At 46.0% G+C, this 11787-nt stretch overlaps 1 protein-coding gene and 1 pseudogene across 1 annotated transcript; one reads left to right on the top strand and one right to left on the bottom strand.

The window, feature by feature from the left end:
• Positions 1 to 2992: 2992 nt before the first annotated feature.
• Positions 2993 to 10184, bottom strand: Psma4 (proteasome 20S subunit alpha 4). Its single transcript, XM_059267913.1, has 9 exons — positions 10075 to 10184; positions 8875 to 8900; positions 8605 to 8647; positions 8184 to 8346; positions 7082 to 7159; positions 6438 to 6526; positions 4702 to 4832; positions 4100 to 4223; positions 2993 to 3402 (listed from the first exon to the last, which is right to left on the bottom strand). The coding sequence occupies exons 2-9, from the start codon at positions 8875 to 8877 to the stop codon at positions 3248 to 3250; spliced, it is 786 nt and encodes a 261-aa protein (XP_059123896.1). The 5' UTR covers positions 8878 to 8900; positions 10075 to 10184; the 3' UTR covers positions 2993 to 3247.
• On the top strand, positions 9545 to 10534 carry LOC131915617 (uncharacterized; annotated as a pseudogene).
• Positions 10535 to 11787: the final 1253 nt, after the last annotated feature.

Here is an 11787-nt window from a genome sequence, read left to right as displayed (position 1 = left end):
TCTGGGGTGCTGCAATCCAAGTGAGAGATCATGGTGTCTCGGTGCAGGCCAGTCTTGATCCCTAGAGTGATAACTGGTTGGATTCTGGGCATAAGCTGGAGATAGAACCAAGATGTATGAAGATGCAGCCAAGATGTATGAGAATCTATGGATTCTCTTCTCTACCGACTCTACTTTGAAGTGTAACAAGACTGAAGCAAGATCGTTTAAGGATGGATAGTCAATCCTATTAAGATTCGGGGGACTGTCTACTCACAAATATGTACTTATGACCCCAGTATGCTGGCTAGTTTTAAATCAACTTGACACAAGCTAGAGTTATTTGAAAAGGGGAAACCTTTCAAATAGAAAAAAAATGCTACTGTAAGAAAACCTGTTGGGCATTTTCTTCTTCTTCTTCTTCTCCTCCTCCTCCTCCTCCTCCTCCTCCTCCTCCTCCTCCTCCTCCTCCTCCTTCTTCTGGTTTTTCGAGACAGGGTTTCTCTGTGTAGCTTTGGTGCCTGTCCTGGATCTCACTCTGTAGACCAGGTTGGCCTCGAACTCACAGAGATCCGCCTGGCTCTGCCTCCCAAGTGCTGGGATTAAAGGTGTGTGCCACCACCACCAGGTAGGGTTTTTTGGTTTTGGTTTTGGTTTTTTGAGACAGGGTTTCTCTGTGTAGCTTTGCAGCCTTTCCTGGAACTCACTCTGTAACCCAGGCTGGCCTCGAACTCACAGAGATCTGCCTGCTTCTGCTTCTGCCTCCCGAATGCTGGGATTAAAGGCATGTGCCACCACCGCCGGGGCATTTTCTTAGTGATTGATGTGGGAGGGCCCAGCCCATTATGGGTGGTGGTACCCTGGACTGCTGGTCCTGTGTTCTATAGAAAATCAGGCTGAGAAAGCCATGGGGGAAGAAGTCGGTAAGCAGCACCCCTCCATGGCCTCTGCATCAGCTCCCGCCCCAGGTTCCTGCCCTGACTTCCTTCAGTGGATTGTTACCTGAAAGTGTACAATGAAATAAACCCTTTCCTCCCCAAGTTGCTTTTGGTCATGGTGCTTTATCATCAAATAGAAACCTAAGACACAATGCCTTCACCACTGTTTGTGTACTGTTTTGAGTAGTTTGAGGTGTATGTTCCTAGGTGAGGTCTAACAAGGTGACCCTTGACCTTCTCACATCAGCTCTCATACTGAGCTTACTACCTATCTTGCATCATATGTTTTCATGCACAAGTGATTTTTGGTTGAAAATGATCTTTGGGCATAGTGCTTGCTTATTACCACTCCTAAGCACAAGAAGGCTATGATGTGCCTTGAGAAAAAAACATTTACCCTAATGTTCGTACACACACCCCAAAAAAGGTGTCTTTTAAGTAGAAACATGTATAAATAGGTATAAACAGATGAATACACTATATATACTTGATTTTAGCTAACAGGGCCCAAAGTGATAATTAGCTGTGTGAACAGGCAGTAATGTTTCAGAAGTCATTAAGACGACTTGGGGGCTGGACAGACGGCTCAGCGGTGAAGAGAGCGGACCTGCTGAGGAACAGAGGTCAGTTCCCAGCGTTCATGTTGAGCAGCTTGCAACCACCTGTAACCCCGTCTCAGGGGATCTGGATGCCTGACCTCTGTGAGCTCACACACACATACATATACATAGAGCATTAAAAATAAAGTAACACTCCAGGCAGTGGTGGCGTTCCTTTAATCCCAGCACTCAGGAGGCAAAGGCAGGAGGATCTCTGTGAGTTCGAGGCCAGCCAGGGCTACACAGAGAAAGCCTGAGTTGAAAAACAAAAACAAAACTGGGATCCTGCTGGGAGGTACATGCCTTTAATCCCAGCACTCAGGAGGCAATGGCAGGTAAATCTCTTGAGTTTGAGGCCAGCCTGGGCTACAGAGTTACAGGACAGTCAGGGCTACACAGAGAAACCCTGTCTCAAAAAAAAAAAAAAAAAGCAAAATGAACGAAAACGAACACTGGGGCCCTGTAAGGAAACTGGCTCTCATCCCTCTGCCGTGGAATAACCCGGATTTTTAAAGCCATGCTTATGTCTGGGTCCCCTGCCAAATGTTGAGCTACTGGGTATGGAGCCCAGCTTGTGCCCATTTGAAAAGCCAACCAGGAGATTCTAGAGTGCAAAACTTACCTCTCCAACTTTAGCAAGCACAATAATCCCATCTACGGCTTGCTAAGTCAGGATGGGATGCATCTTTGTGCCCGACTGTCAGCTCACCACGCCCAGGAGTCTAGGTTCAGCACCCTGGGTGGAGGAGGATGCCAGTACGTGGACAGCAGGGTGGGACTAGGCTTCACCTCCCGAGATCTGAATTCAGGTCTGGGTTGTGATGCCCCAATTTCTGGCATGCTGGCAGTCCATGAACTACATTTTTAGCAACTGCACTCCATTACGTCTGCAAGTCACAGAACCGCCAGTGGACAGGTTGAGCAAAGTCTAGGAATGGAGCTCCTCCCTTCAGCCTCACTGGGCCTATCTTCCTTGATGGTCCCCCTTCTCAGGCTGTTAACTCCTCCCACACCATCCTCTATGCCGCTGGGCTGCTAACTGGGCAGTCTCAGTCCCACTGTCAGTATTCCTTACAGACACAGACACACCTATTCCGGCCATGCTCAGTCTGACTCTTCAGTCTCAAACCAACCCCTGGAGACAGGAGGCAACCTGCCCACTTTGTGGTATCCGGGGAAGCTACGGTATACATACCTCACAAAAAGAAGGCAATAATCACCCTAGCAACCCTGGGTCCCTTTGTTTACTCATGTTTAATTATGTGCATCTGTGTGTGAATATGTGCATAAGTGCAGACACCAGGGGCATTGTATCCCCCAGAAGATGAAGTTGTGGCTGTGACTCATCAAATATGGGTGCTGGGAGCTCAGTTCAGGTGGTCTGCAAGAGTACTGTGTGCTCTCTAAATTGCTGAACTAACTGTCCAGCCCCAACCATGGTATCTCCAACAATTATTGCTACAGAGAAATCTCTCCTTCACCATAACCAATCTTTCCAAGTTTTATTCCAAAAAATTATGTGTTGAGATTAAGATGTCTATAAAGATGTCCATCATTACAATAAAGCATCCAACTGGACAGACACGAGAAGGACCCAATTCAGTATGTCCTATTTCCCCGATGGGCAAGTTAAAGAAGAAAAACCAACAAAGACCCTTTCCGGGGTGGAAGGCCAGGACAGCTTCTCACTGAATTGTGCCTCCAAGGAGCGTTAAAAGCCGCGGATTTTGTCTATTTATCCTTTTCTTTCTGTTCTTTTTCCTTCTTCTCCCGCTCAGCTTTAGCTTCTTCCTCCTCATGTTTTTTGATCAACTGTTCCACTTCCTTCTGCTTGAGGACTCTGATCACGGTCTTCCCATTCTCTCTTGTTAGTGTGGCGATTTCCACTAAAAACACAAACACATATTTGTGTCAGCGGCAGAAGTACCGAGCAAATAGAGGTCACCATGGCTTTCTCTCTCTCTTTCCCCGAGTCTTGGCCTTTTCCTTGCTCTCCCATGTTTTATTCTTAATGATACACCCACATTTTTATGGGAGCAGAATACCTTTGATCTTGTAATACACTGCCTACCGTTTTTACCTAAAGATCTTTTCTTCACCCAGTAACTTTCTCAGTGACCATTGTGTCACTCAGTGAAGCTGGGCAGGCAGTTGTTCTGACCCACAAGCCAGAACAGCCAAACAAAGCAACACTTTTTAAAGGACTCTTCAAGTTTCTTTCAAAACAATAACCTAAAAAGCAGCTTCCATCAGGCATGTGATGTACACCCGTGATCCCAGCACTCTGGAGGCACAGGCAGGGGATCACTGCTAGCTTGAGGCCAGCTTCAGTCTAAAAGTGAGACCGAGGCCAACCAGAAGTACCGGATCGAGTTACATTTTGGCTCAAATCCTTAGGTCTGCCCTGTGGTGTAGGACTGTGGCACGACAATTCAAGGTTTAGTCATTTAACAGCATAGAGTCCCCAGCGTCCCGGACCTAAGGTGGCTGCTTCAATGACCTAAGACACATCGAAGACCTCCGGCCGTAGCTGCTCAATGAATCCCCTCACTCAGTCAGACAAACCAGGAGGGCATGGATTACCTTTCTCAGCTGACAATTTACTGACATCCATCGTCTTATTTAGCACCTTGATAGCGAGAGCAAGTGCCGACTTCAGAGTCATTTCTCCTTCTTTGTAGTCTTGTTTCAACATCGACACAGCTGCCTAAAAACCAGAATCCACAGAGTGTCCTCAGATCTGTGCATTTGGGGGAGGAATATAGGCTGGTCTAGAAGACCAACTGCCTGAATTCATATTGACCTTGCAACCAGTATGAACAACTTTTGACAGCAGGGAAGGTTGACATGAGATGGGAAGGGGAAGAGGGAGACCAATGTTCTGAAGGATCCTTAACCTGGGGCCTCAGTCTCAAGAGAATCATCCTTAAGAGTTCAAGTGTGAATTAACACGTGAAAAAAAAAAGTATATTTCAACTTATAATTGAAAACTTGCGCTTAGGTACAATATCATCAATTGAGCTCCAGCATATAGCACCAGAAATCATAGGTGTTTCCTTCATGTTGAGGCTGTCATGAAATTGCTGTTATTAAATGCTATGTTAAACTCTTACACTATCGCTATTTCAACATTACAGGTCTTCTTAGCCTTTCCCTGCACTTTACAGTGTCACAAAGATACTCACAGCACTGTTGTTTCCAATACACGTGGCTTTCCACCCCCCATAATTTCCACTTGGGTCACTCTGATAGAGCTGAAAGCCGTAGTGCTTATCCCAGCCAATGTACAGCAAAGAAACACCAAAGGGACGCTTTCCTTTAACAAAGAAAAAAAAAATCAATAATCTCAATTTAAAAACCAACCATCTCAATTTAGAGCTGCCAGTGGATGTGGCCCAAGCCTGTCTGTGAAGTTAAGCATGCATAAATTGCTTTGTGTTCTGGCCACACAGATAAGCTCAGTCACAAATGCCACCTCTGTCTCTAGGAGCTGGACTCCGGCTGGGGAGGAAATGAGGACACGGAAGGCCAGTGCAGAATTCATTATTCTGTGCAAAGAATCTGTTTCCAGACTAGAAAATGTTACTTTGGCCGGGTAGCATCCTGTTGATGAAGCTGCCAGTTGACATGTGGAAGCGGATTTGTTCCTGAGTGTTCAGGAGGCTGTGGCACAAGGATGGCAGTCTAGGCTACACTGTGTGAATGTCTCACATACAACACGAAGTGTGGAGAATCAGAGACTTCAGGGTGCTAAGCCCTAAATGGGACATCTATATCACTCCTCCAACGCCCAGGGATCATGGAAGAAGGGACAGAGATATTGTAAGAGCTAGAGGTGGTGAGTGACAGGACTGTTTTCCAGATACACCAGAGCAGCCACAAAAATGAGCTTGCAGCAATTGTGACAATCTGCCCAAATAGAGGGTAGACTATTGAATTTACTCTAAAAAGTAAACAAAAGATATAGATACGATACAGCTAAAAAGATAGATTATTAAATCTACTTTTAAAAGACAATTACTAGTTTTAAATACTTTACATTGGATTGGATTTTTGTATATTGTATACAAATTATATATATTGAGATTGATACTGTTAGAAAATGCTATACGTATATTTCTAATCTTGTTCAAGATATTGTACTTGTACAGTTTATTTAACAATGTAATGCAATTTGCTAATCCTTGAATGTTATTATTACCAACTATCAGGATATAAAGAAATGAAAGTTAGTAGTTAGACATTAAAATCAAACTGGAAGTCATATTGGGTATGTTTGGAGACCCACAGCAGACAAAACCCCAGCACGGAGGGGAGGTGGGCATGACGTCCCACCTCCAGCTGAGGAGTCCCTAGCAACTGGTAGCTGCTGGGAGAGGAAGTCAGCTTTCTTTATGGATGTGACCCTCGGCAGAGACAGCGCTACAGTGCAGCCCACATCTAAGAGCACCTGTTCAGCACAAACTGGACTGCAGGGTTTAAAAATGGAAGTGGGGAGGGAAGAAAAGAACATGAAGTTGGCTGGGTTCAGAGGTGGGGGACAGATTTTGAAGGAAATGGTGAGTCAATTTATCAAAATTCATTGTAAAAAATTCTCAGAGAATACGGGCGGTGGTGGCGCACGCCTTTCATCCCAGCACTCGGGAGGTAGAGGCAGGCGGATCTTTGTGAGTTCGAGGCCAGCCTGGACTACAAAGTGAGTTCCAGGAAAGGCACAAAGCTACACAGAAAAACACTGTCTCGAAAAACCAAAAAAAAAAAAAAAAAATTCTCAGAGAATATTAAAACCCCCAAACCAAAAGAATACCAACAAAAACAAAATAACAACCTCAAAACCTTAACTCAGAACAAAACAAAGCAAAAAGTTTATTCCCCATTAAGTGCTTTAAGTTTTCGGAGTATTTCCAAAGGAACTCAGTACCTCCAAACTGTGTGTAAGCCTGCTTGATATCGCACAGTGCTGTAACCAACTGCTCACATGGAATTGGCTCCTGGTACTGCAATAAATACCTAAGGTAAAGAGATTGACATATCAACAGGCTTCTCAAAATATATACAAAGCAAGGAAATGCCCTCTAAAAATAAATATAAATAATGGGAGTAAATGCAGCTGTCACTTGTGATTTAAAAGGAGGGGTAGATGCAGCGGTCACTTGTGATTTAAAAGGAGGGGTAGATGCAGCGGTCACTTGTGATTTAAAAGGAGGGGTAGATGCAGCTGTCACTTGTGATTTAAAAGGAGGGGTAGATGCAGCGGTCACTTGTGATTTAAAAGGAGGGGTAGATGCAGCAGTCACTTGTGATTTAAAAGGAGGGGTAGATGCAGCGGTCACTTGTGATTTAAAAGGAGGGGTAGATGCAGCGGTCACTTGTGATTTCAAGAGGAAGAAGAGGGCAAAAACACTAACATCCTAGCATTCTCGTGTACACAGTATTTTATGAGTTTGATTAGGAAGAATACACTTTTCAATTAATGGACTTTTAAGACAACTTCAAACTCTGCAAACGCAAGCTTTCCTTGAGACAGCTGACTCACGTGCTGTGTTACACTGCTTCCATGCATACCTTTGAGCAATGAGCCTTAGTTCATTAGTCAGCACGTTAGCATCAGATGTGATGCCTGCCACACTGCAAGCCATGTCCCTTGAAGGAAAAAAAAAAACAATGTAAGAGGGAAAGATGCTTGCTAGGACATTTCTAAGTATTAAGAAGTACCTATATCTATTAGGGATTCACCAATTTTGCTTCACAGGACTCCCCTCAGGGAAAAGGCTTCGAAAGTATCATCTTCTTAGAAGTTTACCTAATGTCATTCAGCATAAATGATAAACAAATGCTGCCTCAATTCTTCAATAGATATGTTTATTCTGCCCTCTGGAAACAGGGCAAGAAAAGGCACAGTAAGTAGCTAAAGCAAAGGAGCCAAAGAAAAAGGCTTTGTGGGTAGACAGACCACTCCCACACTTTGGGGTACCTCTCAATGCCTGGCCTGACAGGTGTGGAGGTGAGGGGGACACAGGGTGGGGGAGTTCACAGGTTGCCTAGGCATGCACTCCCTTTTCTGCCTGTTCCCCAAAGCTCTCCCTGCCTCTACAGTCTAGATATCCACTGTGACTATGCCTACACAAGCCCACAAGTTGCTGAGTAGAGTCTGAAGTGACTCTGTGGAGGAAAGATACTATGTCAACTGGTGTGCCAAAAGGCCCCGTGAGAGGTACTAGGCCCATGCAGGGAGTGTATTTCTGATGGCTAATTAACCCGACACAGAACTCAACTGCCTTCTAAATACCTATACCTTTACTCTTAGACGAAAGTGGATCCCAGCCCCTAAGAAGTTAAGTAATTGGCACATCATACCCTGTATTGATTGACCTTGGATTTGAAACCAAATCCATGGGACCAGTAAGTACATATTTTTATTACCACACAGTGCTACTTTGTCCTCGAAGTGAATTACACACATACCGAACATACTGAGACATAATACAGTAAATGGGCTTCAGGGAGGTTTCCAGCAAAATAAAGCAAATACACAGATTTTCACAAGAAAAAAAAACACTATTCACTTCAATTCTACCATCTCACATAAGACTCCTTTCCAGATACACAAATCCCACTTGTGTTGAAAAGTGAAATGGCTCAAACCCTTCCCCAAGACCTCACTTACTCATTAAGTTTATAAATTTTTTCAGAAAAAAAGACTTCGTCAAGAAGCTTGTGGATGTTGCGCCTCTCTGCGGCAAGGAGAACTCCATCATTGGCTAAAATTCCCAAGCAGGTGCCCGCGTGTCCAATAGCTTCCATGGCATACTCCACTTGGTACAAACGACCTACAAAACACCAACGGTCTTCTGTGATCGTACACCGCAGATCCAAGAGAAACCAGCAGACACTAACTAGCAGGGTACAGTCAACAGCCCGACTTTTACTGTTCAACGATGGACGCCGTAATCAACATGTTATTTCAAAGTACAAAAAGAATGAACTTAACACCAAAATACACGTGTAGTTCCCCCACACTAAAAGCAAAGTACTTAAACAAAACAAAAACGAACTTTCTCTGGAGCAGGTTAATTTTTCTAATTTACCTTCTGGAGAAAATATGGTGGTCCTGGAGTCATATCTTCGAGACTGCAAAGGAAAAACAGAGAGGTGATGCCTATCACTGGAGTAAGCCAACATCTGGAAGCCCAAAACCCTACAACTGTATTTTGGTGCTGAGTTCTGCAGAGGAAGGAAGAAACCATTCCATTCCCCGTACCTGTTTCTGCTTCCCTTGTCCCGTGTCAGTTTGCTAGCTACGAACAAGCCATAGCGTTCAACAGGCAAAAATTAAACGAAATGTGTCATGAACTCACCATGTCTTCTGAACTTTATGTAACTCCTGTGAAAAGAAAATAGGACCACTGAAATAAAAAAATCACAACTTAAGAAGTATTGTCTGCTTTTTAAAACGTTTGATCCACACCATCATTCAACTAACACTATGCACCAGACAACTGTCGGAAACTATGCTAGATGCTGGACCACTACAATAAAGGTGAAAGCCAAGTCTGTCTGAAGAACTCAGAATCTAGCAGCCGGAGGAGAGGGACACAGATTATAAAGTAACACGAAAGAGGCACCGGGGGTGGGAAAAGGGGATGGACAGCAAGGAAGTTTTTGAGAAGCAAAGAAAATGAGAGTAAATCAGGCAAAAATAAGTTGAAAAGCCTCAAGTCGAGAGGAAAAAACTGGGAAAGGATTTAGGGAAGGGCATTCCAAGTAGAGCAGGCTGAGAAAGGTTAATAAAGTGGATAATTCAACGGATAAGAGACAAATTGCTTAAACCTGATTTGGCCCTAAATTTGGGGGTGTGGGAGGAGGTGGTACACCTGGGCCTCTTCAAAGGACAGCAAGACTGCCCTAGTGGGAAAATGGCACCTCAGAGTCCAATTCCCATATTGCCAAATAAAATGAGATATTAGGAATCGAGGCTGGAAAGGTCTGCGTGCTCAGGTGAGAACTGAACTTTCTCTCTTCCTCATGATGGCTCCGTCGAATGACTGGGCGCAAGGACCAGAAGAACTGACGGACGTTTTAGAAAAGCCCTCAGGCCGACGAGAGGCTGAGGGCAAGCCGGGTGTCGACTCCAACACGTAGGAGAAACAGAAAGGTGGCCCTGAGCACAGCAGTCAGGCCACGGCGGGCTTCGGATTAGACGGTGAACACAGCCCCCTCCACGCCGGGCGCCGGCGCCCCAAGGCTTGGACTGTCCCCGCAGCTCCACTTTCCCGAACGGGCTCGCAGGGCCGCAAGCTGCCCCCACCCCTCGCACCGACCCGGTGGGTCCCGGAGCCCGGGCCCGCCGTCCAGGCCGCGCGGGGATGCCCGACGGCGGCCGGCGGGGGCCAGTCCCTGGCAGGCAGGCCGGTCACCGAGGAGGCGGGTGCAAAGTCATCGTGCCCACGGCTCCTCGGCGGCGGCCGCCGGCCTGCGCCGGGATCTCCACGCAGACGGCCCCCCCGCCCAGGAGGCAGCGACTTCGCTCCCGCGGACCCCGGGGGGCTGAGCCTCACCGGAGGGAGACAGTGAGGGGTGCAGATCAGCGCCGCTGTACTCAGCTGGAGAAGCACCAAGCCCGAGAGCCAAGCATCCGCGGCGAATATGGCTCCCGCGCGTGCGCAGAACTGCCAGGGGGCGGGGCGGCGAGGACGCGGAAGTCCTCCTGGTGGCGGGGCGGGGACCATCTGCCCACGTGGACATTGGAGAAGCGCAACCTCGGTTTAGGCTGGGGTCGGCGTTAGAGGACGGGCTGGAGGAAGGAGGGAAGAGCCTAGTCTGCTGAAAGTGGAGCTAGATTCCTGTTAGACTTCGCGTTCCGCTTTCACTTTCTCTTCTGTACTATTCTGACGAAGGCCAGAGCAGCAACTGTAGACAGAACCAAGTTGCTTGCTACTCCAGCCTTGCCCCTTAACAGTTTTTCCTTCGTCCTTCCCTGGAGCCTTGTTTTCCCCTTTCTCAGATCCAGCTCTTTAATTGGGAGAATTCCTCTTCTTCCATCTCTTCTTCTCTCACCTGGTTTCTGTGTCTATGCTGGGGTTTGAAGAGCTAGTGGGTTGACTTTGCCTGGTTGAATACTGTCATCTCAGCCCACTGGACAGGGCCTTTGTCTTCTGTGTAGGGTGCAAAATGATTTGGATCTGGGTTTTTAAAAGGGGGAAGCTTAGAAATCAGTGGCATGTAGCCTGGGCCTGGCCAGTACTCAGGAGGCAGAAAAGGGAGTGTCTTTGAAAGTTCAGGGCCAATCTGGCTTGCCCTGTGAATTCCAAACCAGCCAGGGCTACATAGGGAGACTGTCTCAAAAAACGAGAGAAAAACAAAACAGTAAACTATCCATACAATGTAGTATATATTTAATATCATAACAGAAACCAGCAATGTTTGCATTAGGAATTTAGTGAAAGGAATCTCTGTTAGCAAGAACAATCCAGAGAGAAACCTGCAGGGTTCCACTGTATAACAGGATGAACACTGGTCTAGAGAGAAACCGAAGTTTTGGTCCATTTTTTCTGGTCCCTAGTTTCCTGATTAGCCAAGTTAAATAAAAAACCTTAAATGTGAGAATCCTAAGTGTTTCACATGTGAATGATCTCAATTGTGGTGTGTGTGTGTGTGTGTGTGTGTGTGTGTCTGTGTCTGTGCGCGCGAGTGTATAAGAACAGGAGAGGGGAGGCAGAAGTGGTATGGGATTCTGTAGTGACTAGGAGCAGGGGTCACAGCCCAAAGACCTAATTTAAGATCTAAACCTAGGCTCTCTTTTGAGTCAATTCAGCTTTTTTTTTTTTTTTTTTTTTTTTTTTTTTTAGATTTATTTTGTATACAGAAGAGGGTACCAGATCTCATTACAGATGGTTGTGAGCCACCATGTGGGTGCTGGGAATTGAACTCAGGACCTCTGGAAGAGCAGTCGGTGCTCTTAACCTCTGAGCCATCTCTCCAGCCCGTCAATTCAGCTCTTAAAGGCTGTTTTCAGAATATCCATATGATTCTGTTCTGGATTAAATAATGTTCAATACACATTGGGTTAGAGTATGTACTACTGAAAAACTTAAAGCAGGAAAGACAGGGCTACTCCAGGTTGTTGACCCAAAATCCTGATTTGTTAAAGCAGCAGGGCTCACTGACTGATATGGGGGAAGTATCTGTAGAAAGTGTGTGGTTAAGCCAAACAGAATGGACCGAGTGTGATAAACATGCCTACTGTCCCAGCTACTTGGCTGCGTGAGCAG

Source organism: Peromyscus eremicus, chromosome 7, assembly GCF_949786415.1.
Source record: "Peromyscus eremicus chromosome 7, PerEre_H2_v1, whole genome shotgun sequence".
Taxonomy (NCBI): Eukaryota; Metazoa; Chordata; class Mammalia; order Rodentia; family Cricetidae; genus Peromyscus; species Peromyscus eremicus.
Note: the sequence above shows the minus strand (reverse complement) of the source record. Positions and strands in the feature narration are given on the sequence as shown.